Raw genomic sequence first — 25,743 nt, forward strand, 5'->3', positions numbered from 1 at the left:
TAACAATACACGTCTTGCAGATCTAACACCACCATCCAGTCCCCTATGTCCAGAGCAGGCAAGATCTGGGATAGTGTGAGCATTTTGAATATGCCCCACCGCAGGATGACATTCAGAGGTCGATGTTCCAATATAGGCCGGAAGGCCATTAGTTAGCCCAACAGCAAGAGAAACAACCCTCTCCTCTTTCAGAGTCTTGAACCGTCTCAATAGCATCACTGGAGAGCAAGACTCACACTTCCGGTAACAGGATTGAGAGGTACTCTTCTGAATGTCTGTCGGAAGTACGTGGAAAATTTGACAGAGCGAAAAGAAAGGGTAGGGCTGAACGATTTGTGGGACCCATCTTTTGAATGTACTGGTGGTGATGCAGCAGAGTAAAAATCTCATGGGATGGGTGTGCGCAGTGTTTAACTTCTAAAAGAATAAGCGCTGAGGCCCCAAATCTCCGCCTGAAACCACTGGCTCAAAGTAAGCACTGAGTTTGCACCACTAAGGGCAAAATAAAGTGGAGTGGCTTACTTGCTGCTGCTAGAAGGGAAAGGAATTGGAAGAACTGGTGCCCTTGCTGACCTGCACATTGTCTGCCAGACCCAGGTCCCCGAAAGGACTGGGGTGACTTTTGCTATCTATTTGCCAGCCCTGTGGAGTAGCCTCTAATTTTTTTTAATTGATATGGGAACTGCTTGGCAATGTCCAAGAGACCTAGGGAGTGTACTAGGGTTCTACTGTCCTTTAAATACTCCATGGCAGAATCCATATTTTCCACCAAAAAGATGTGCGCCGTTAAAGGCCGATACCATGAGAGAGGCTTGTACATCTACTGAGAATCCTGTGGAACATATCCAAGCTTGGCAGCTTAGCACATTGCTGGTGCCAACCACACTTCCATGGCAATCAGTAGTAATGGGGCCATCACAAATCACATATTTGTCTGGATCATTTCCATCATTATTTCTTTAAACCAGAGAGGCCCTAAGCTCTGCTACATGGATCTCGCTGGCATTCTCCTAAAGGACATGCATGTAGTGACCCAGCAAACAGAATACATTGACCTATCAGTGCAAGGCTAGCTAAGAGGAACATTGGTTTCCCAAAAGCCTCAATCCATTTGGACTCCCTATCTGGAGGAGTTGTGGGAAAAGAAGTGGGGGTTCAACTTGCTGGCTGAAGCCTAACAATCAGGCTCTCTTAAGGGAGTTAAGTGAGAAAATTAGAGTTGTCAGTAACTAGATTGTGATGCCTGGCCAACTGCCTATTCACCAGTGGGCAAGAACAGGGCATTGACCAAGGGCCATCAAGGTATCAGGAAGGACCTCGCTAAAGGGAAGCAAGGGCTCAGACATGGTTGTCAAAGGCTGCAAAAAATACAGAAGAATGTTAGTATTGGTCTTGACTGAAAGCACACTACAATTCCAGGACCTCAGCTGCAGGGCTGGACGGAGTACAGCAACCAGCCCTGGCAGATTTCTACTCATCCAGCTGGACACGAAACCAGCCCCCACCCCTTCAGCCCACCAGGTAAACGCTCGGTCATCGCTACGGTTAGTCCAGACCTGGTCAGCTGCCTGTCAGACCCTTACTACAAATGGTGAACTCTCATCCATTGGTGGTCTAAGTGGCGAGTTCAATCTTGTTTTAGAGAAGTTATAAAGCCCACTGGCCTCTTGTCAGTGCATGCAAAATTGGTCTTGGTTATAATGAGGTAGTCACCATATCGCGCCCTACCATCCTCTCCCTCTGGTGGCAATGATGGCATACCTTGTTCAGAGTCCAAGTCAAAAAGATAAGGGAGCCTCTACTTGTGAATCCGCCCTGGAGGAGGCATTGGTACAGAGTCAGACTGCATTACGACCTGTTGCTCTTTAGTAATTTCATAGAGCGAGATAGGTCGAGAGTGAGCTGAAGGTAGTTCGGAGTCAGACACTGGAATCCACACTGGACCCTCTTCCAGAGCCAGTGGCATTGGTTCCATTGTCGATGAGGTAAAGCCCAGCAGAGGTCCTTGAGTCAGATTAGACATAAGTACCAGAGTCGGTAGGGGACCTGGAATAGATCTTAAGGGGTCAGACAGTGCTGGGGAAGGACCTGTCAGTAGGAACTCAATTGGAGGCCCATGCAGTACCTTGTAGCCCAGCTGTGCACTAGAGGGAGCCAAAGTGTATTGAAAATTTGCATCATGGACTTGCTGAAGGCCTCAATCTACTGTGGCATTGCCAATTAACTGGAGAACTATGGGTGAGGCGTGAACAGTTGGGGAATCGGCTTCTCAACCAGTAACACTGAGGGAGACCAACTGTCATTGTAACACCCGTGAGTGTCCTTCGTCTTGGATATGGAGTGGCAGGAGAATTTTGAATCCTTCCTGTTTTTTTTTTAATGTATTAGCTTGAACTTAGATTTAGACTTACTGGTGGACTTTGAAAGTGAGGCCTGGGAGTGAAAAAGAGTCCGCAACCTTGAGCGGCAATTGGGATTAATGGTAGGGTCTTGACTTTTCATGTTTGGGTGACAAAAATCTTCACTTCCAGGTTCAAGTTGGCGTTCGGGTGCATTAGGCCACACTTATCGCACAAGTCATGTATCAAGGCAAAACATCAGAGACACACCTTGTGTAGGTCCATGATTTATATATGTTTTCTACAGTCATAGCATGGCCTGAAACCTGTACATTTAGGAGGTGAGATTTTTGCTGTATTTCTTTTTTAGGAGTCATCAGTAACCCAACGAAATTGGGAGTGGAGCTCCGGATCCGCGTTGGAAGGTGCGGAAAGAAAAGTACTGATGTCAGAGTGTAGGAGGTGGTGCTTATATGTGGATCCACTCCGTCCCTTCCAGGGAGGTACAGAGCATGTGCTAAGCCATAAAGTGCCCTCTAGTGCGCAGAAGTATTCTCAGAAAAAGTTTCTGGACCAGTCTGGCTCCTGAGAAGTATTCTAAGGTAAGTAATCCAAGGTTAGCAGTATCCATCAGATCCGACAAATAGAAGCAGTAGGCATCTAATTTAGTGAACACTGGACAAGAGTAAATATCCTATCTGGATGTGAGGTAGGTTCCTGAGTCCAAAAGTCTTCACTTACTACCATCTTGGGTCCTGATTATGAGCAGCCAGGAGCATGTATTTCCAAAGGGGATATCGTTGCAGGAAGCTAGGAGTTTCTTCATGTTGATCAGCCTGGAATTATGAGGTCTGCAAACTTCAGAGTCGCTGATTCCAGGTCTGGAGGCAAGAGGCCTGGACTTTCTAGAATTTCTGCAGGTAGCTGCTGCTCCTAGGCCCCACCCATGTAAGTACTGAGGCATTGGCAAAGCGGACAAATCTCCCCACAGTTGCAACCATACAACTGTGTCCTCCTCCCATTATCACCTGGCACCACAGCCAAGAGAAAATGACCCCCACAGATTTTTCACCTGTAGCAAGTAGGTATTAAACGTAGGTTAATTTGAGCCAGTTATAACATTAGTGATAAAAACATGGTGATTTGGATCCAGTACTCCTTGGTCCAAATGTTATTCTCCATTCCTGTGGGCAATAAATTGCAATCCCCAGAGATGGGTGCGGAGATGCCAGCCAGAACCAGATACTTCGCCCCGGCGACTATGTTCATGGAAATTGTAATGAGGCTCTTAGTGGCAGATATAAAGTCAAATACTGCCTGAATAGCTCTGTCTTCAGATGGTGCATACATTTCAGATTGTTTGGGTTTTAAACTGAAGACAGGATTAAGATCAATTAAGAGTCTGGGGTCCAATACTCTCACTAGGGTAAACTTCTCATCCAATCATATGGGCAGTAATCCAGGGCAGCCCAACATAGGACCACAGTTTCTGTCCTAGTTCTGCTTATAGGCAGCAACATCTCTTTCCTCTACTGTTTTAATATAGTCAGGCCATGTGGTAAAGGTGGATTGCCAAAGCAAGCTCTCCCTGAGACGGATGAGAATGTGAGGACTGCAAACATATGCGTGAAAGCTGTATTTTTAAGAGAATGTGTCTCCGTGGTTGCCCAGGTATTGTACATAGCTGCACCTTGCATTTCATCAGTGTAGGCAGGTGCAGTTGCAGTGTCTGGGTGGGGTTCTGCAGAACCCTACAAGTCACATGCAAGTGGCAGATGCTACAGATCATGTCCACACATTTACTTCAGTCAGCTAAGAAGGCAAAGATACATTCTAAGTAGTATCTGTTGATGCTCATTGTTAGAAATGGGGAGCTCTAGTTGGCAGCGGCTGGCGCCGATGTCCAAATAGGGATCCTTCTTCCTAAGTCAGAGTAAGTGGCTACACCCTTTGATAACTCCTGCTCAACCCTGTGGTCACGTAGCACGAGCAGACAGGCCTATCTGAGAGGCAGTGTGTTAAGCATTTATGACCATACACAATAACGCAGTGAAGACACTACAAAGGGACACCACACAAGTAGCTATAGAAAAATAAGTATCTTTATATAGGCTTAACACAAGGCTCAAAAGTGATCAAGAAACCACAATACACATAATTACAGATTCCCTTCAAAGCAATAGAGGCACTAAAAAAGCGTGTGGCACGAACTTAGTTCGAGGCCGGGGTCCAAGCGACCCGGTGATGCACAATGTACCTGAGATTTAAAGGGGCACAGCACGCAGCCTCACAAGGAAGCCTCAGTGATGACAGGCGGACTCGCAACAGCCACAACTCCCCGCTGTAGCAGTCCACGGCGTGCACTCACGATCATCCTGGGATGCAGCTTAAAGGTGGGCACCAAGCGGCACCCGCAGGTGATAGCAAGATCCTCGAAGTGGTGACTAGTGCGGGCACTCAGCAGCACAGCTCCTCAGCTGCAGCGGCCCACAATAGTGATAGCGATGATTCTCGTAGGACGGCAAATGCGGGCACTCAGCGGCCCAGCTCCTCAGCTGTAGCGGCCCACAATAGCGATCGCGATGATTCTCGTAGGACGGCAAATGCGGGCACTCAGCGGCACAGCTCCTTAGCTGCAGCGGCCCACAATAGCGTTAGCGATGATTCTCGTAGGACAGCAAATGCGGGCACTCAGCGGCACAGCTCCTCAGCTGCAGCGGCCCACAATAGCGATCACGATGACTTTGGTAACATAAGCAAATGCGGGCTCTCAGCGGCAACAGCTCCTCAGCTGCGGCGGCACACAATAGCAATTACAATGACTTTCAGCCCGTGTTCTCCGCAGTAGAACCAGAGGCTCTGGAATTCTCAACAGATGCCTCACCTGCAAGTAGAATCCCTCTCAAATAGGAATCCGGACAGCTGATGGGTGAAGTATAATGTCCCTGAGACTTCAGCAGGAGGCAAGCTCAAATCAGGCCCTTGTGAAGTTGCTTCAGCAAAATGGATAAAAGTTTCAAAGTCCTTTCCCTCTCGTTACACGGACTGAGGTTCGTCTTGACGTCCAGAAGTAACACCCCGTGTAGGGGTTTTAGCACAGATCTTTATACCCCAAAAGTCTTTGTTCTCAAAAAGTCACAAATCACTGAACCCAGCCAGAACCAGTTTGGTGTCGTCCTGGAGCACTTTATTTACGAGGCTACATCCTGCCTTTCAGGGAGAGGGGATCTGCCATGAGACGCACAGTGGGAGGTGGAGCCATCATTCACCTTGCCAGGTACAGCCCTGCTCAGATCAAAGGGTCACCCCTCCCCATACTCCAAATGCAGATCTCTCTATTTAATCCAGGTCAGTCTCAGCCTGCCCTGACCCTCCAAAACCAGACAGCCAATACACATAATAGCAGAGCACACAGGAAGGTTTAGGCAAGAAAATACCTACTTCCCAAAGTGGTAGTTTTAAACACAGAATATAAAAATAATCGTCACTAAAAGATGCCCTTTAATATTTGGAGCTTAGGCATACTAAATTCGACTTGACTATCATGTTCTTTGGTCATTTCTCAATTTTAGAATTTGCAGCAGGTGGCCTGACAGTGACGTTGCTCTATCACATCATACCCGAGATATGGCAACATTGTGCTATCACTGTGCAAGTAAAATAAATTCTTCCTGTGAAAGGATACGGTCTCCCTAGCACAATTAAAAGCACAATTAAAGCATGTGATGACTAAATCAGCCATGCCAAAGAAGTGCTTGTGAGGACATGCATAGGACAAATGAACTACCCAAACGTTTGTATCCACATGGTTTTAAAGTGCTATGGTATTAGGTTAATTGGTATACACAAAAAAGTGCAACCAGCCCAATCTTACCAAAGCTATGGTTAAAAGTTTACTGCTGGAAAAAAACACTTGTATCTATTCATTGTATGCTCGTAGTTGTTAAATAATAAATACATATTTTAGTTCAGCAATAGTAATAGGTTTCAGACTATGAGGTGATTTTAATTCAACTATTGTGTGCAAAAAATCTTTTCAATAAAAATTACATTTTCACTATAGCAAAGCAAGCACTGGTCTCCGTTACTTAGCAATAAGACAATTGCTATATACTTCTAATAGAAGGATACACAAAAGTCAAGAAAGAGAACTCCGAAGCTTCCAATCAGCCAGGGCAGATGATGTACAAGGTAGAGCTCCTTGTGATGAGAAATGGCTGGTAGTTTTAACAAAAGGCTCAGTCCATATGTGCAGTTACCCATCATGGCCAAGGCGAAAAGCATATAAGAAGTTCCCTCTGTGGATTTTCTTTGGAACTAATGAAAAAAAACAATAGAAACAGTGACATGGACAACACAGGGCAAGATACACATCTGCTCAAGGAAAACTAGCAAGTCATAATTGTTTACGGATACAGCCCAGCGCTTAACAATTAGTATCCAGTCGAGAACACAGGCTGACTAGTTAATAACAGCCCAAGGAGACCAATTATTTTCACACATGTGGTAAGCAAATGCTAATGAGAGGCATACTTAAACACTGGAGGCTGTTCTATTTGTACAATCCATTGATCCATACTTCAATACTTTCTCAATATTGAATAACTCAATATTTTGTAACTACGAAAAGAACGGGATAAATAACCAAAAACTCCCCAGAAAGCAGCAGACCATTCAGAACTAGGCCATCAGATTCACGCTCAACCTTCCACACTGCACTCACATCTAAGCACACCTGAAGGAGCTCCACTGTTCCCCATTCACAAACTAGCACAAATCAAAATCCTCACCCACAGTTTCAAGGCACTAATAACACTGCTCCAGCACACCAACAATCGCATCTGCTTTCACAAATGTCTAGACACATCAGTTCCTCCAGACTCCTACTTGAACAAATTCCATGCATAAGGAAAACCAGAGTTGGTGGTCAAGCATAAACGCCATTTCAGCAAAATACCAGGGGTAGCGTAAGGGACATCACAAGATCTTTGACCTTTAGTTTTACTCGCACACATGCTTACAGATACATGCATTAGCACTTAAATACACACTCTCTCTCTCATGTAAACACACACACTCACCCAAAAGCACGGGCACAACGAACAAGTTACTTACCTTCACTAACGATATATCTGTAAGAGACACATATTAGTTATAGATTCCTTACCTTAGAATTACCCCCAGGCGTCAGACAGGAAATGAGAATTTTTCTTCAGCAGTACCCCTGCGCATCGGTAGGTGGCGTCAGTCGACTCCGCGTTTGTCGTTGACATCATGATCGCCGTAATGATGTCACGCTATCTACTTAGACACCACCCCTGCACGCTGACTCCAGTTCATTTACACAACATTCCACGCCAGAAGGGCAGAGCCATGCAAGACACTGACCACTGGTGCACAAAACCAGGGCCCTGAAAGGAAGTCCCTTACTCTAGAAGTCAGTTCGCAGAACGGGAGGATGGGTGGGGCGTAAGAATCTATAACTAATATATGTCTCTTACAGATATATCATTACCGAAAGTAAGTAACTTGCTCATCTGAAAAGAGACCATTAGTTATAGATTCCTTACCTTAGAATAGATACCCAGGCAATACCAGCCCCGGAGGTGGGTCTGTGAACCAAGTTCACACCAGAAAGTCCTGGAGAACTGAACGGCCAAAGAAGCCGTCTCTCCGGACTGGACTATCCAGGCAGTAATGTTTAGTGAACATGTGCAGTGATGCCTATGTGACTGCCTGGCAGATGTCACTGAGGGGGACTCCACGTCCCAAAGCAGTAGTAGCTGCCATCGCCCTGGTGAAATTGGCGAGCAGTCCTACCCGAGGCTCCTTCTTCGCCAAGTAATAGTACATTTTAATGCAAAGGACGACCCATCGAGAGATGGTCCGTTTTTGCACGGCCTGACTTTTCTTGGCGCCACGTAACCAACAAAGAGTTGATAGTCTACCCGGAAAGGTTTTGTGTGATCCAAATAAAATAATAGCGCATGTTTTGGATCCACGCGGAGGAGTCTCACCTCCTCCTTGGAAGGATGCGGGGCGGGAAGAAGGTGGGCAAAGTGATGGTCTGTCCTATGTGAAAAGAGGTAACCACTTTGGGAAGAAACAAAGGTCTAGTTCGGAGGACAACCTTGTCCGGATGAACAGCAAGGAAAGGAGGTTTAGAAGACAGAGTCTGAAGTTCACTCACCCCTGCGAGCAGAGGTGATGGCAGCCAGAAAGGCAGTCTTTAAAGTCAAGAGTCTGAGAGGACAATTATGTAGTGGTTCGAAAGTAGCACACATAAGATAAGTCAAGACAAGATTCAAGTCCCATTGGGGCATTACGAACGGAATAGTAGGAAAAATTTGAGTAATGGCCTTAAGAAATCTATTTACAATAGGGGACTTGAAAAGAGAAGGTTGATCAGGAAGACAAAGAAAGGCTGAAATTGCCGAAAGAGAGCCTTTAAGAGTGCCCAGAGCAGAGCCCTGCTGGGCCAAAGAAAGAATGAAGAGGGGGACCTCTGAAAGAGGGGCAGAGAGGGGATCCACAGCCTTTGCTTTGCACCATGCCACAAATTTGTTCCATCTACAGGCGTATAGCGTTTGGTGGAGGGAAGCCTGGCTGCCAAGATAACGTTACAGACTTCGGGAGGAAGGTCGAAAGCTGTCAACTGTCGCCACTCAATCTCCACGCAAGGAGGTGGAGGCTTGACAGTTTCGGGTGGAGGACCGTCCCCTGCGACAGAAGATCCTCCCGAAGAGGCAGTCTGATCGGAGGATCGATGGCCATGTTCAAGAGTTCGGGATACCAGACTCTTCGTGCCCAATCCGGAGCCACAAGAATGACTTGGGCCCGGTTGCGCTTGATCTTCTGCAGCACTCTGGGCAGAATTGGTATAGGTGGAAGGGCGTATAGAAGACCGAAATTCAACTTGTGATGAAAAGCATCGCCGAGCGAGTGCCACCTTGGAAATTCCAACACTCAGAACTGCTGACATTGCGGGTTCTCTTCCGTGGTGAACAGATCTAACCAAGGCTCTCCCCACTGCTGAAAGAGATCTTGCACCATATTCAAGTGAAGACGCCATTTGTGATTAGTCATGCACTGACAGCTGAATTTGTCCACCCTGGCGTTCAGGGAACCTGCCAGGTGTTGAACCACCAGGGATATGCCCTGATGTTTCAGCCATGTCCAAAGGCGACGAGCCTCTTGACAAAGGGTCCATGACCCCACCCCGCCCTGTATGTTGCAATACCACATGGCGGTGGTGTTGTCCGTGAACACCTGCACTACCCTTCCTTTGACAGAGGGAAGGAATGCCTTCAGAACAAGATGAATCACCCGGAGTTCCAGAAGGTTGATGTGGAGCCCAGACTCCACCAGAGACCAGAGGCCTCTGAGCTCCGCCTCCCCCATGTGGCCCCCCCAGCCCAGGAGTGATACATCTGTCACCACTGTAAACTCTGGATGGGGAAGGGAGAGGAATCTGCCGTTGACCCAATCCTGGTTCATTAGCCACCACTGCAATTGATGTGCAATGCCTTCAGAGATCTGGACGCAATCGGAAAGATTACCCTGATGCTGCGCCCACTGAAACTTCAGTAGTAGAAATAACAAAGGTCTGGGAGAGGCCACCAAGGTCCTCAGGTAGCCAGGGCTACAATTATTTTAAAGTATAGCTTATGTCTAGGTTTTAGCAATGAAGAAGGAGTACAGGTAGGACCGGAGAGACAATGTATTAAGGGACACAAGGTTGTATGAATGACATCACATTTATTAACATCATAAACGGAGTATCATCCACTATTTGGTAGCTAGTCCTGGTGCTCACACATATACAGTGAAAGTGCGTGAAGTGATAGGTGCTGACAACTCGCGTTCCGTATTGCGTCAGCCGACGGACGGGGAGAAGGCGAAGAGCGGCGTTGCTTCTTCACCTTCTTCTTGTGCTTCGACTTACCCGAAGACAAAGCCTTTGAAGACGAATGATGGTAGTCGCTCCGCGACCGGTCCCGCGACCTCCCTGTCGAATGGGACCTCGAGTGGCACTGAGCTGACTGTCGGGACTCCAGAAGCTTTCGGGACCACTCCCGCAAAGACTTCGGGTTCATGGCCCGACAGTCGGAGCACGACTTTGGGGCGTGGTCGCGCTCCAGACACCAGACGCACACGAGGTGTGGGTCCGTGATCGACATCAATTTGTGACAGGAGTCACAAAGCTTGAAGCCGGTACTTCGAAGGGACATCCCTATGTGCACCAGGAGCCGAACGTCTCAAAAAGATGTCGACAAAAGTAAAAAGAAAACATTCGTCAAAAAGTGACTAAGGGTACCGCTCTCTTTGGATCAGCGCTGGCTGGCACAGAAAAAGAAAGAACTGACGCCAGCGGGCAGGGGCGGCATCTAAGTAGATACCGTGTTAAATCAAAAGGGGGGACAAAGAGCTAATTATTTAGAGAGGTCCCACCCCTGTGCTCCTTCAAGTACACATCTAAATCAAAGAAAGGAGTTTGTTCCTCTATGGGGCAGATGCACTGCACGTCGTTATCTGCCTACTGTTTAAGTCACTGGGGGATCTCAATTTCAGATCGTAATGCCCTCACACACCTGTTAGGGTGTCATACTTCATCATAGGGCGCTCCTCGTCAGACCGGCGCTGCAATGTCTGACGGACATGGTAGCATCTTTGACGGAGTTCTTTTGATCTGAGAACGCCGTATGTGAAGGGTGTATGTAGGCTAAAAATAAGTGAATAATGGTGTGTATAAAGTGACTAAGTGATTTAAAATAGGCACCGGACCTATGAACATTTTAATTCAGAAATGGAATTTGGACGAAGTAAAAACAGTGGGGCTACCAAGAGGTATTAAGGAACCAGGCTAGCTCTTATGTATATGTGGTCAACATGTTTTGTGCCTCCAAGGCTCCAAAATCGAGCAGCACTTCTTCAGGACCAAAAAAGCTATGAAAGTGAGTGGTTCCCAAGGGATGAGGACCAAGAGATGACTCCCCAATATGTGGGGATGTTCGGTAGGTGTATGCCAGGTCCCAATTTAGGAACCAGCAGCGTCTCTCCACCTAGGTAAAGGAAGACAGAACAAGGGGTAGAAAAGAAAGAGCAACATCAAACTGTACTGTCGAGTTATCCTCAGTGCTCGACAGATATAAAACATCCTCACCCCCAGAACAGTGGGAGAGGTACAAATCTTGGGTCAGGTTGATATACCTGTCTTAAGTACATATCTAATGTATATTGAAACATATATCAAAAATATTTAAAAACAAACATGCGCAGGAAATATGGTGTCAATTTTGGGACTGCCTACAAAGAACAGATAAACCATCCGTTCCGTGCCCCCGTGACGGGGGAGAGAGATAAAACAATACACATAGCAAACCTTACCTCACTTGGTGGGTAGTGTTACTTCATAGATGTGGGGGAGGGGCCCGACCACTGGAAGGGACCATCTAAAGGTTGACAATTGGGAAATAAAAACATGGTAGGCCAACAGTAAGCATAGACAGGACCAATACATACTGTCTACGGGAAAGCAATGTCTCTAAAGCATAAGACTGACGGAAGCCAAGCAAGGGGTATAAACGTTTTAAGACTGAGGTGAACGACGGGTATCTAGTAGGCCTCCCAGTTGTGCCGGTGTCTATGAAAGACGCCTATACCAGAGTGCAGCCTGTTTGGTCACATAATGGAGGAACGCGCTAGTCGGAAGCAGGATGCCGCTAGTCAGAGCAAGTCTCCCGGAAGAGCGAAAGCCCATTGCATTCTCCACGCTATTCAGATGTGTCAGAGACATCGCTGCAAAAGTCGCAGAGTAACTAAGGGATGCTGGTGTAGGATGCTACAGCCTATGCCAGTAAGCAGTGTGTCAGATAGCGTTGCTGGGAATGCGCTAGTGGGCGTTTGTTCCCGAAGAGTGGAAGCCCAGTTACAGCTCTGCGATCTAGGAAGTTAGAAGACATCGCTGCAAGTAATACTGTAGCTCAGTTACAGCTACGCAATCTTTGAAAGTTAGATGTCGCTGCAATTAACGCTGTAAAACTAAGGGCAGCATGTGCGTATAGTAATGTCCAAACGAAACACAGGTATGGGGTTCGGAGCGCTCATAGGGTCCTCACTTACCAGGTCGTAGATGAGGGCAATGCCGGTACTCCAACGCGTCTCCCCGACGTCTGGATATTACCGGCACTGCACGACCGCCGTTATTTTAAAAGAAACGGCCTTCGTGATGCGGAAGTCGGAATACTCGCGATACCTCGGTTCAGAGCTACATCGCCATCTTGTCTCAACCTTGAAATGCCCGACTACATGAAGAAAGCCTAAGTCTGCATTTCAAAGGTTTTTTTAAAATCAAGACTAGGACTTTGCCGCCCCTCGGAAGGCAGGGTTGAATCAAGGATGGTAGTAAAATAAAACTGCAAAGACACACCATCGGAACTGTCTCTGTCTCATACAATGTCTCAAAGTTCTAAAGTGACGAAGCCCTGTATAGGTGGCTATGAAATATAGTGTATACTCGTTCTGAGTTTGTCAGGTATAGTCCCTAAGATTAAGGCCTATAAATCAGTCTTAACAGCAGACGGTCTGCTGGTGAGTGCATGCGGCTATCCTATGTGTGTTATTAAAAATATAAGAGGGGAACAGTAATGTCTTTATGTGTCTTCGCCTCAGGTAAACAGATGTCCAATATTCAACTATAGGAAGGATGTGGGTGTTATGTGTCCAAGGGAAACCAGAATAAGGTTTTTATAGTTCAGTTCAAGGGATATCGTCGTTGAGACTCCCATTCTGCGTGGACAAGTGAAAGACCCAGCTTTGCTCAGTTTCAAACAGTTTCTGTGTGGTCCACGTAATGTTGCTTTCAATCACTGTCCAACTCATTTCATCTGGCCTATGTGGGTGAGAGAGATAATGTGTACTCATTTTTATCGTTGTTCTGCCACACCGTATGTTGCTGTGATGCTCCATAATTCTTGTTTTAATCGGACGGGTGGTCATGCCAATATACTTTAAATGGCAAAGACATTCAATTAAGTATACACAATTCTTTGTGTTGCAGTTGGTGTGGGCTTGTTGTGTCAAAACTTTTCCTTCTTCCACGATTAATTCTTTGGTCGCCTTTAAGTCAAGTCACAAACCCCCTCAGTGGCCACATAGGTAGTGTCCACGTACTGGTGTAGTGTTCCACAGGGTCCGCTGTGTGTTCTTCTGATGGATTTTTGGGCGGGTATGGACCAGTAGATCGCGAAGATTGCTGGTGCGCTTCATTACAAATCTAGGCATTGGAATGGAGAAATTCCCTGTGGAGAGGATCCTCCAGTGTTTTCGGATGATCCTTTGGATCCTATTGGAATCGGGTGTGTATGTGGTGACACATGTCATGAGATCTTCTGATGCTTTATGGTTAGGTTCCAGCAGGGCCTCTGTTATTATTGAGTGCTCTCTTATTGAATTTCTTAATGACATGCACCGGGTAGTCACGGGCTGCTAGATTAGTGCTCAAAGTAGCTGCTTCCTTTTTGTAGTCCATGGTTGTATCGAAATTCCTGCAGAGGCACAAGAATTGGTCGAACGGCAGGTTGTCCCTAAGGGCTTTAGGGTGATGGCTCCCATAGAGCAGCAGATTGTTACGATCCGTGGGTTTTTTGTAGGTGTGTGTGGACAGTCGACCATCCCGTAGGGTGATTGTAAGATCTAGGAAATGGATCTCACAAGTAGAAACGGTTCGGGTGAATCGGAGGTAGGGGTCCAGGGAGTTGACCCAAGTGTAAAAGGTGTCACATGTATCCATATCTCCTTTCCAGAAAATGAGAATATCATCTATGTAGCACCTCCACAAGACGATGTTGTTCGCATAGATGTTATTGTCTGCAAAGTGGAGGTGTTCAAATTCGGCCACATAGACACAGGCCAGACTCTGCACAAACGCGCTCCCCATAGATGTGCCCTGGGTCTGGTGGTATAGCTGTTTCTGGAACTGGAAAAAGTTCACACATTGCTAACGTGGCACATTCCATTATGAAAGCCACCGGAGTTTTTGATGTCCATTCTTCTGCTAAGAGGCGCTCTTCCACCACTTTGAGGGTCTCTGCCTGAGGGATGTTTGTATAGAGCGCCTCGACATCCAATGTCATCAGGAGGTTAATTTCATCACTTCTGGTAGTGTGAGTGATGAGGTTCAGGACTTCTCTAGTGTCTTGTAGGTAGGAGGGTATTTTCTTGACAAGAGGTTGCAGAAACAAAGTCAAAGAATTTGCTTAGAGGATCCAACAACGAGCCGATCCCTGAAACTATCGGGCGACCGGGGGGGGGCCTGACCCCCTTGTGGATTTTTGGGAGGGAGTAGAAAAAAAGAAAAATAAAAAAATAAAAAAAAAAGAGTCCGAGGTTCCGTGTTCACCAAGAATTCAGCTTCATTTTTCAAGATCCACCCCTGCGCTTCTGCCAAAGTCACGATGGATTTAATTTTTGATACCAGTGCTCCGGTCTGATCTTTTTTGAGCTTTTTGTAATGTCTCTCCTGTGAGAGCTGTCTGAGGCATTCTTGATCATAGTCGGTCGTATTCAATAAGACTATTGTGCCTCCCTTGTCGGCAGGTTTGATAGGGAGTGTAGTATCCTCGGTGAGATGTTGGATTGCTGTTCTTTCTGCCGCGGACAAGTTGTTGTAATATTGTCTGTTAGGTAGGACGTCCACTTCTTTAATCACTGCTTGTTCAAAGGTGAGCACCTCGTGCAGTGTCATCCCTTCGTGTGGTGTGAATTTGGAGGGAACTCGCAGGCTAGTGTCAGATGGTTCTTGGTATTCTTTGTCTTGAAAGTAGGCCCTCAATCGCAACTTTCTGAAAAAATCATGAAGTGCTTTGTGCAGGCGGAGTCGATCCATCTGTGGAGTGGGAACAAAGCCCAGGCCTCTGTTGAGGACTCTTTTCGATGGGAGTGAGACTTCTTGTGGAAAGATTTACTATTAGGTCCTGTTCTTCTTCTTGCTCCTCAGCTCCATGCGTTCCTGTTGTTGTGATGCCGGCTGGTCTTGCCATTGGACCTGTTTCTGGGCTCCGCCTCTCCTTCTGCCTCTTCCCCTGCCCCGGCCTCGTCCTAAAAAAGGATGCTGGTTCGGATTGTAGTGGATTTTTATTTCCCAATTGTCAAACTTTAGATGGTCCCTTCCAGTGGTCTGGCCCCTCCCCCACATTTATGAAGTAACACTATCCACCAAGTGAGGTAAGGTTTGTTATGTGTATGTTATATCTTGCTCACCCGTCACGGGGGCGCGGAACGGATGGTTTATCTGTTCTTTGTAGGCAGTCCCAAAATTGACACCATATTTCCTGCGCATGATTGTTTTTAAATATTTTCGATATATATTTCAATATACATTAGATATGTACTTAAGACAGGTATATCAACCTGACCCAAGATTTGTACCTCTGCCACTGTTCTGGGGGTGAGGATGTTTTACATCTGTTGAGCATTGAGGATAACTCGACAGTACAGTTTGATGTTGCTCTTTCTTTTCTACCCCTTGTTCTGTCTTCCTTTACCTAGGTGGAGAGACGCTGCTGGTTCCTAAATTGGGACCTGGCATACACCTACCGAACATCCCCACATATTGGGGAGTCATCTCAAGGTCCTAATACCTTGGGGACCACCCACTTTCATAGCTTGTTTGGTCCTGAAGAAGTGCCGCTCAATTTTGGAGCCTTGGAGGCACGAAACATGTTGACCACATATACATAGGAGCTACCCTGGTACCTTAAGACCTCTTGGTAGCCCCACTGTTTTTACTTAGTCCCGGTCCCATTTCTGAATTAAAATGCTCATAGGTCCGGTGCCTATTTTAAATCACTTAGTCACTTTATACACACCATTGTTCACTTATTTTTAGCCCACATACACCCTTCACATACGGCGTTCTCAGATCAAAAGAACCCTGCCAAAGATGCCACCAGGCCCGTCAGACATTGCAGCGCCGGCCGGTCTGACGAGGAGCACCTTATGATGAAGCATGACACCCTAACAGGTGTGTGAGGGCATTATGATCTGAAATTGAGATCCCCCAGCGACTTAAACAGTAGGCAGATAGCGACCTGCAGTGCATCTGCCCCATAGAGGAACAAACTCCTTTCTTTGATTTAGAGAAGTAGATACCGCGACATCATTGTGGCGATCACGACGCCAACGACAAACGCGGAGTCGACCGATGCCACCTACTGACGTGCAGGGGTACTGCTGAAGAAACATTTCTCCGGATCGAGTGACGCCTGGGGGTAATCCGAAGGTAAGGAATCTATAACTAATAGTCTCTTTCAGATTTATATTTCACAGCATTTTGTTTTGAAAATGTATTTACCTGCGCATTCCAGGGAAGGTCATATTCTAATTGTTCTTCATTTGTTATTACACTAATAGTGAATACTGAAACTTTATTCACTATTAGTATAATCAAAGTGAGAGACACCAAAGAGTGTAGCTCCAACCAAAGTCCATAAGGGCAAGCTGTCACTGTGCTCCTGGCATTGATTTTGCCACCTCTGAGGTCAGGGGTCATACCTGCGACACCTAAAGGATATTCGTGAGGTCGAGCCTTCTCCTACATCGCTCCTAAAGTATGCAATTACACATAAGAGCCTTCTCCTCACTCCTCGAATTTCCAAGAAGCTGAAGACCTGGCTTTTTAAATTTTTATTTTTTTTTAACAATTTTGGGATAATTGCAGATTTACCAACAGACAGAAGCATTAGCAAGACAACTTTAAAAGATAATCGGGAACTCATAAAAACATACTATAAAGAGCCCCTGCAAGACTACTAAAGAGAGGGGTTTTGTGAATTTTAAAGAATTTGATCAAATGTAAATTACATTTTGGTGAAAGAAACAAGGGGCTTAAAATCAACGGGCAAAATATTTTCTATCTGGTCTGATAGATATATAGACAGAGAGGCAGCAAGGCAGAGACAAAGACAGACAGGCAGACAGAGGCAGACAGACAGAACAGACAAGAAAACAGAGAGAAAGAGAGGCAAAAGATAGAGACAAAAGGAAAACAGAGAGGATAGAGACAGGCAGAAAGGGATGGATATAGATAGTGGTTATGAAATTTTGAGAACAGTGAATAAATAAAAATTGAGAAACGCTTACATTTTTATGGAGTTGAGGAAATCGAGACCCTAAGTAAAACACAGAAGATGTGTAGCCGCATATAAATCCAGACATTTCACTTATTCCAAGAGATTTCTGAAAAAGGAAACGGAGTTTGATATCAAAAGTACAATATCACGACAAAGTTGCCACACTTAGCCAGCGAAATGACTGTTAGTTAATCTCTCAAAACCATCATCGGTATTTGGTCGGCTAGTCACAAATTTGAATCACAGTTGGACCAATTTGGTCTATCCTCCATTCAAGGGAGACCTATTGAGTACTTTTTGCAAAGGTTAGTATTAAGTGTTATATTAAAATAATAATTATTCTGCTGAATCTAGGGTCTTTTGTTTACCCAAACACCACATATATTAATGGTGCAAGCATAAAAATAAATTGGAAATATGTCAGTATGGTTATAATATAAAAGAGGTCCATATAGCCATGGATGAAAAAAATAAGTGAATGAATGCTAAAAACATACTTAAGGTAAACATTGTTCATAAACTGCATACTTTTCATTATATACACCACACCCCTAAAAATCCTAGGGAAATCCAAACACTTTCACAAAGGTTTTTAGGCATCTAAGTTGAACACAAGCGCACCCACACATCCATTTATGAGTAGTGCATTAACTGGTGTGAGAAACGATGCTCAAAGGGGCTGGTGTTAAGAGATTCTGAGAGCACAGAGAACTATTCAAAAAGTTGAATATTCAAATGTGTGCCTGTCTGGGGTATTTGCAAATTCTGATGATCATATTCTCATCCTTGATTTCAAGGACAGGAGTAAATCTCCATTCAAAGAACATGTTTAAAATTGGTGAAGGTGGTAACACATTATGCATGCACAAATGTACATCTATTACATTTACACAAGCAAAATTGCCATTGCAAGGAAGTAAAGTGGAAAGTAGAAAGAAATCCAGAACTACTCCTGAAAAGCTGCAATACATAGTTTTACAGGATTACTCTTGGATTCACTTACACAATTCAAAACAATGCAGAAACTTACTCCAAATGTATGCGTAAATTACAGGAGTAAATGTCCAATTTCCTTCAGGAATAGTACTCAGACTTTTCAAATGGAGCTGTTGAATAATTAAAGGAAAGGATGGGGATAAAAAGAGAAATTTTAACAAGATGAGCATTCAGGACTTTGCGGTCATCCTGGTGTTGCCATAGTTCATGCTAAACGATTTGTCTTCAACGTATATAGCTTTACATAAAGGGAAGTGATAACGGCTCCGCAAAGTAAACATATCAGGAATGAGATTTACTGAACAGAGCAAGAAGTGATGTGGGCATCCCAATTCCACCCCGTATTAGTTGTTTACTACAACACACGTCACCACAGTCGCTTGACACCATAGTGAGACTTCGCTATAACCAGGTTGGATAGGAAGAATGGCACTCTTGGTTTGCATAAACACTGGCATAATGTACAGATCTCGGCCTTAAATTATGGTGCCATTGGCTTTGCCATTTGATTGCAGGGGCATATGAACTCATGCAGGAAGATGCATGCGACGGCAATCTTACGAAGACTATTCTATTAAAGGAAACCAATTGAAATATGGCTGCAAGGAGTCATTGCGCATGCAAGCATTTCAACACATCCATTGTAACGGGTCTACAACCTACGGCCATTTTAAATGTACTGCTCCAACATGGAAGAAACCATGTTAGAATGGTAAATGGATCTGGTGAAAAATGGAAAACAAAAGTGCACTCAGAGCGCATAAAGTCATGACCGTATTTTTGCAGCTGCCGGAGGCCATTAAATAAATTGATCCCCCAAAAATATAAAAAATAACCTAAATCAAGGTCAGTGGGTTTGGAAGGAGGATGGAGAGTGTGCCAGCAAGTATCAGGGAGATGGGGCAATACAGTAGAAAGAAAACGTGTGTTTGTGTGGGAGGCTGTTATACCGGACATCGCGGGTGTTATATTCCTCCAGATTTTATTGACTCCACTACATGTTTTTTTTGCTGCGCTTGACTTTGTTGACATTAGGAACTCCTGCACTGGTTAGTAGGGGTAAAGTGCAGAAAGTGCTTGTGTTCTCTCCTTAAAACAACATGGTTAAATTAACCTACACCCAACTGGCACCTTCAGTTTACTTGTAAGTCCCTTGCAAATTGTACTACCTGTACCCAGGGCCTGTAAACGAAATGGTACAAGTAGACTGCAGCACCTATTGTGCCACCAATTAAAGTAGCACTGTAAAATGCGTCTCAAACCTGCCACTGCAGACTGTATTGTAGGTTGCACCATATTTAACATGTGGGAGTATGAGTATTTCAGTACTACATGTCATGACACTGAAAAACTCTTGGAGACGCTTATCACTGTTGTAAGGCCTATCTCTTCCGTAAGCTAATACTAGCATTACCTTATTACAGTTAACTGCTAACTTCAGTTTGGGACCAGATAAAGATATGCTGTTTACACTCAAGAGTTGCAATTTAAAATGCTCTTGTTAGAACTGTCAGCCGTAGGGTGTTCTTTCAAACATTTTGCCTTCACCCCTCCTATTTTTAGTTTTCTCGTTTTATCTTGACCTTAAGACTCTGTGCACCTTCCTGCTGCGAACCAGTGCTAAAGTGCTTCCCTATCTCTCCCCTAAACATTTTAAACAGAATTTGCTAATACCCAACTGCCATATTTAATTTACTTGTAAATCCCTAGTTAAGTGATACCCTATGTACCCAGGCCCTGTAAATTAAATGCCACTAGTGGGCCTGAAGCACTGACTGTGTCACCCACTTAAGTAGTCCGGTAAACCATAGCTCAGGCCTACCATTGTAGACTATGTTAGCAGTTTTAAACTGACATTCTGACCTGGCAAAATAAACCTATTACCAGGCCCAAGCCATCCTTTTTAATATATATGTACCCGCTGGGTATGCCCTGAAGAGTCCAGAGAGAAGGTTGAAGTGTATTTAAAACGTTTGAGATGTACTTTTAAGTTTTGTATGTCCTGGTAGTGAAAAAACTCTCAAATTAGTTTTTCAGTACTACAAGGCCTACCTCTCACTTAGAATAACATTGGGTTTTCTTATTACATTTATAACTGATAACTTTCAATTAGGACCCTGCGGACTGGTTGAGTCTGGTGCCTAAAGAATTGTAATTTAAGGCCCTTCTTAATGGTAAAGTCAGAATTTAAAGTCACAATCCTGAAAATGCCACTTTTAGAAAGTTTCCATTTTCAAATCCCAAACATTTGGTGTCTGCAGCCTGTCCCTGTGACACATGAATAGGAGTAGCTGGCAGTTTGCTCAGACACAGTGAGACAAAGGGAAGATAGGTGCTGGCAAGATGGGCCACCCTGACTAGAGGAGGAGTGGAGCTGTCCCCTACCACACATGAACATCACCCTGAACACTCTTGCAAAGGGTTTGTCACTAGTCTTTTGTGCCCCCAGACAAGCTAGGGGCAAGTGCAAGTAAGAAAGGGATACCCCAACACCTCAGGTAGGTGGAAACCTCCAGAACCTTTGCCTACTTCAAACTCATCAAAGTCACTATACATCTGGACCTGTGGAAGACTCAGAAGGAGGACTGCTGTGCTGCTTTCCTGCAGGAACACTGTCACTCTGTTGCCCTCCTGCCTGAGTGAGAAGGACTGGATCTGCATCATGGACCCAGGATCACCAGAGTGACTCCAAGGGCTAGTTGGCTGGCCTTTTCATCAGGGACAGAACAGGTTCCAGCAACCTTGAGTCCAGCCCTTGGGCTCTGCCAACTGTGAGTCCTTTACTCACAAGTAGTGCTACCCTAGTGCTGGACCCTTGGTAGTGGGCCTGAAGATGCTCAGCCAGGAAAGCTGTGGTCTCAGCACAACCGACGCAGCGCTCACACCCCCTCATAAGACTCTCCATTGGAACAGCATCGTGCTGCTTCCTCGATGCAGGACTTTGCATCACAGCCCCACGGCTCATCGAAACGTACGATGTGCAACACATCTCGCAAGGTCCTCGAATTGTGTTTAGGGCAGCGGTGAGGGTGGTGGTGGTGAACACAAGTGGTGATTAAGGTGGTAGTTTGGGTGGTAGGATGGTGAGGATGGTGATGAATAGGGTAGTGGTAGTTAGGGTAGGGAGGGGTTAGTGGTTAGGGTGGTTCGGGTAAGTGGTGGTAGGGTGGTGAAGATAGTGGTTGTAGTGTTGAGGTTAATGGAGGTGATTAGCGTGGTGTTAAGGGTAATGGTTAAAAGGTGGTGGTCATGGTGATTAGAGGAGTAGTTAAGGTGGTGGTTAGGGTGGTTGTGCTTAAGGTAGGGTGATTGCAATTAGGGTGGTCATGGAAGCTAGAGAAGAGTAGTAGTTAGCGTGGTGATGGTTAGGGTAGTCGGTGGCGATTATTATTGTGATTAGGGTGGTTGGTAAGGCGGTGGTAGGCTGGTTAGGGGGTTACTGCCGGTAGTAGGACAGTAGTAGTGGTGAGTGTGATGGTGGTGAGGGTGTTGGTGTGTAGGCTGTTCGCTGCTAGGGTGGTGATGATTCGGGTGGTGGTGGTTAGGGTGGTGAGAGCAGTGGCGTAGGGTGGTGGTGGTGGTGGTGGTGGTGGTTAGGGTGGTGATAGTGGTTATGCTATTCGTTGTTAGTGTGGTGATGGTTAGGGTTGTGGTGGTAGTGGTAGAATGGCGGTAGTAGCTGGTGAGGGTGGTGGTGGTGGTTAGGGTGATTGTAAGATGGTGGAGTTGTGAGGGTAGTGGTGGTTAGGGTAGGATGGTGGTAGTGGAGGCTAGGGTGATTAATACTGTGGTGGTTAGGATAGGGTTATGGCAGTGGAGGGTATGGTTGTGGTTAGGGTGGTGCTTAGGGAGGTGGTGGAAGGGTGGTAGAATGGTGGCGGCAGGGTAGTACTATGGTGATGGTAGGGTGAGGGTAGCAGAGTGGTGGTAGGCTGGTTAGAGTGGTGGTGGTAGTTGAGGGGATGGAGGCAGTAAGCGGTGTGGCGGTGGTAGGGTGGCGATAGGATGTTGGTATGGTTGTGGTAGGGTGGTCGTGGCAACGTCGTGCTAGTAGTAGCTGGGTGGTGGGTGTAGTGAGAGTTTGGTTAGATTTTTATGAACCCTTATTTAACCCCAAACAAATATAATCCCAACAATACTTTCCCAAAAGCATACATGAAATATTATAAATAAGGCAAAAGGAAATATTGAAAAAAGGCAATCTAAATGGGATAATTCGCGGATATCTGCTCATAGAATTTGAACAATAAGACATGAAGCACTGTGAGGCCCTGTTAATGTTACATGTGCCGAAAAGAAGAAGAAATATATGTATATATACTCCTCTACCTAAACACACTGTGGCAGCAGAAAGGGAGTCCTGCTCTTTATACACCTCAGTGACACTGGAGATACCACATTTGCCTCATTAGCCCAACCATCAACATGCATCAGCTGCTTTCAACATGCATCAACACCATATAGGATTGTGGACCTCATAGTCTCGCTTGCGCCTTTTCAATGATCAACTCCACATTCACTGACACAAAGTGCATCCTAAGAAGGCAGTTATGTCTCAAGGATCCACATGTAATGTCCCCACTTGGAAGCTACAGGCAGGGCACATGAATGTGTTGAGGGCTATACATTCATACCTATGAGTTAGTAGGTGGTGAGCCAGTAGGTTGCCTTAGGGCTGCCACAGATACCTAGGGACAGCCAGTCATCGTAAATGTTTCTGCTGTCTGACTCTAAAAATGGAAAAATTACCTTCTGTGCGAGTTTGGTTGCCACAACCCTGGAATGGCAACAACACTGGGGCACTCTAAGTGATAAAGTATGGTCCTACTGGTGCGCCCACACCCGATCAGTTGCTCTTAATGGAAGACAGACTCATACACTTCAAATTTTTACATAGAGCATATTGTATCCCCAAACGCCAGTTTCGTTACGGTCTAGCAGAGTCTTCCGGTTGCAATAGACGCTGTCAGGAAGGAGCATGATTCTGGCACCTAGCCTGGCAGTGTCCAGGGGTGTACGCATTCTGGGAAAAAGTGTTCAAAGAGTTGGGAACTATTATTAGCACAGACTTTGAACCTGATCCCCAATTGGCGCTTCTTGGGTAGGACCTCCCAGTAAATAAGACCCTGCGCCCTTTGGTGGCTATTGGCCTCCTTCTAGCAAAACGAAGGGTAGCGTTGCGTTGGATGAGGGGCCCGCTTCCACAAATAGCAGACTGGCCTACAGACATGTTGTATTGCAACACCCAAGCTGACACATATTGCCAATTACTACCCCCCAGAAGCCGCCCAAGGAATTAGTGGGGCCCTTATCAATCTTTCTTGTTAAAAAAGACTGGTGCGACATCACCCGAACCACGGAATGCTGCCGGGGCGACACTGTCACCAGAGGGTGCAGTATAGAAAAACAAAGTCAATAACGTTGGGAGTGGTGTTACACCAGTTGGGGCCTAAGGTACAGACCAGTTTCCTTAATATTGCAATGGTCAGTAGAGTAATGATTAGTCATCAATGGAGATACTGCTTGTATTGATGATAGGACCCCATGTGAGAGAATTCCTGTGCATCAAAGTTCTACTGTTGCATGCACATGTGTTATAATGCAAATGTGATATTTCACGTTGAAACGCCTAACCAAACCAATAATGTGTTTTTCTCTTGAGTTGTATGTTTTTTTGTAACGTGATGAAAATAATGAAAAAAATAATTGAAAAAAAATCAATGGATTAGCCTCAGTAGGGCCCCCATGACTTTTATTTGCACCAATTTTTGTACAGCGTGGAGAGGGATATGACAGTTTAATAGAGAAAACTAGAACACCGAATGTCAATGGCCTGCAAACACATGCACTCTTATGGAGTGCTTCAGTTAAAAAAAGTTTACTACAATGTAGTCCAAAACGGTGTACGGACACAGGGTGCCACAAGAAAGCAGTCGTTGGCTGCCGCCGCCGCCGCTGCCGGCACCGCCGCCTTAAAAAAAATCAACTATTATTTTCTTTGAGGAAACGATGATCTATCTACAAAATGACATCTTGCTGAATTTTATCTAATTTTCTAAATGTACACCTTTCTCGGTCCACTCATAAGGCTTCACACCGTTTCGATCACAAACTACAAGGAAGAAGCAGCCAAAAATAGAAAAAAATATTATTACTTAGAAAATACAAACACTGTGGTAAAACTACTTTGATTTTTTTTACAGCACTGCTTCTTCATGAAAATCTGGGAAGATGGTGATAACAGCACTTTGATGCCATTTTTGAAAGAAAAAAAAAATACAAAAGGTTTTCTTGCACAGCACTTTTTCCGCCATTCCCCTCAACCCACCATCCCAGAAAATGATTTTGCTCTATTTTGTTTATTTTACTGGATTATTCCAAAGAAACACACGAGCATACATACTTTTAGAAACCCAAGCATAGGTGGTGGGGGGGGGGGGGGGGGGGGGGAGAGAGAAGGTCACAGTTTTCACACTTAAGCACTGAAGGCTTAAGTGTGAAGTGTCCCAAACATATAAAAAACACAGGCTCAGCACCGGAGCAGGGAAAGCCTCAGCAGCTAAGGGGTTAACAGCAGACAACCTCATGACAAACCAATTAAGTATTTTGAAGTAAAGGAAGTTAATTTTTTATGAGAACCGTAGTGCATCATGAGCAAAATACTTTCTTTCCATAGCACCTGCTACCATGTTCTTTGTGCCGATAGACAGATAGATATTTATTAGTCAGCTCAATAGTTAATTTACTAACCTTGGATGAAAGCTTGATTGCCTCTCCCTAGATTTATACCTGCGACTGATAGGTGACACACAGCAGTGAGCTTTTAATTGTTAGGCAATCTTACCTGCTACAAAGTTTAAATTTTTTTCTAGCACGGTGATAAGAGGAGCGGGAGAGCACAAGTGTGACGGTAAGAGAAAGTGAGATACCAATGTTGTAAAGTGTCTAAAAAGGCTAAAATCCCATTCACACACAAACCGTACATGAAGGCATGAGAACAATACAATCTTACGACAATAAATACAATAGATACCTGGTCTGCATTTAGCTCTAAACCGTGTTCCCCTCGAAGAAACAGCTGACCAGGAAGGATAACAGACAACATGATGAACACTGTAAGCCAGGAAAAGCAGATTGTCTTCAAGCTGGAATTCACTAACAAAAGAGAAAATGAAGAACAGGATATTTAAAACAAATGTGAAATTTAAGGGTGGTAAAGTATAGGCTACATTTCCAAATCCCATTAAATCTTGTGTCCTTTTCTTACTGAAGTACTT

At 45.2% G+C, this 25,743-nt stretch overlaps 1 protein-coding gene across 1 annotated transcript in view; it reads right to left on the reverse strand.

Moving 5' to 3' along the window:
• Positions 1–25,743, reverse strand: part of LOC146785573 (lysosomal amino acid transporter 1 homolog) — a 111,334-nt gene that overhangs the window by 12,165 nt on the left and 73,426 nt on the right. The window contains exons 4-6 of the mRNA XM_085634747.1: positions 25,500–25,621; positions 17,481–17,576; positions 6,471–6,656 (exon numbers count right to left, since the gene is read on the reverse strand). Of these exons, the coding sequence (XP_085490873.1) occupies positions 6,471–6,656; positions 17,481–17,576; positions 25,500–25,621 (404 nt within the window). The remainder of the gene's footprint in view (positions 1–6,470; positions 6,657–17,480; positions 17,577–25,499; positions 25,622–25,743) is intronic.

Source organism: Triturus cristatus, chromosome 11 (assembly GCF_964204655.1).
Source record: "Triturus cristatus chromosome 11, aTriCri1.1, whole genome shotgun sequence".
Lineage (NCBI taxonomy): Eukaryota > Metazoa > Chordata > Amphibia > Caudata > Salamandridae > Triturus > Triturus cristatus.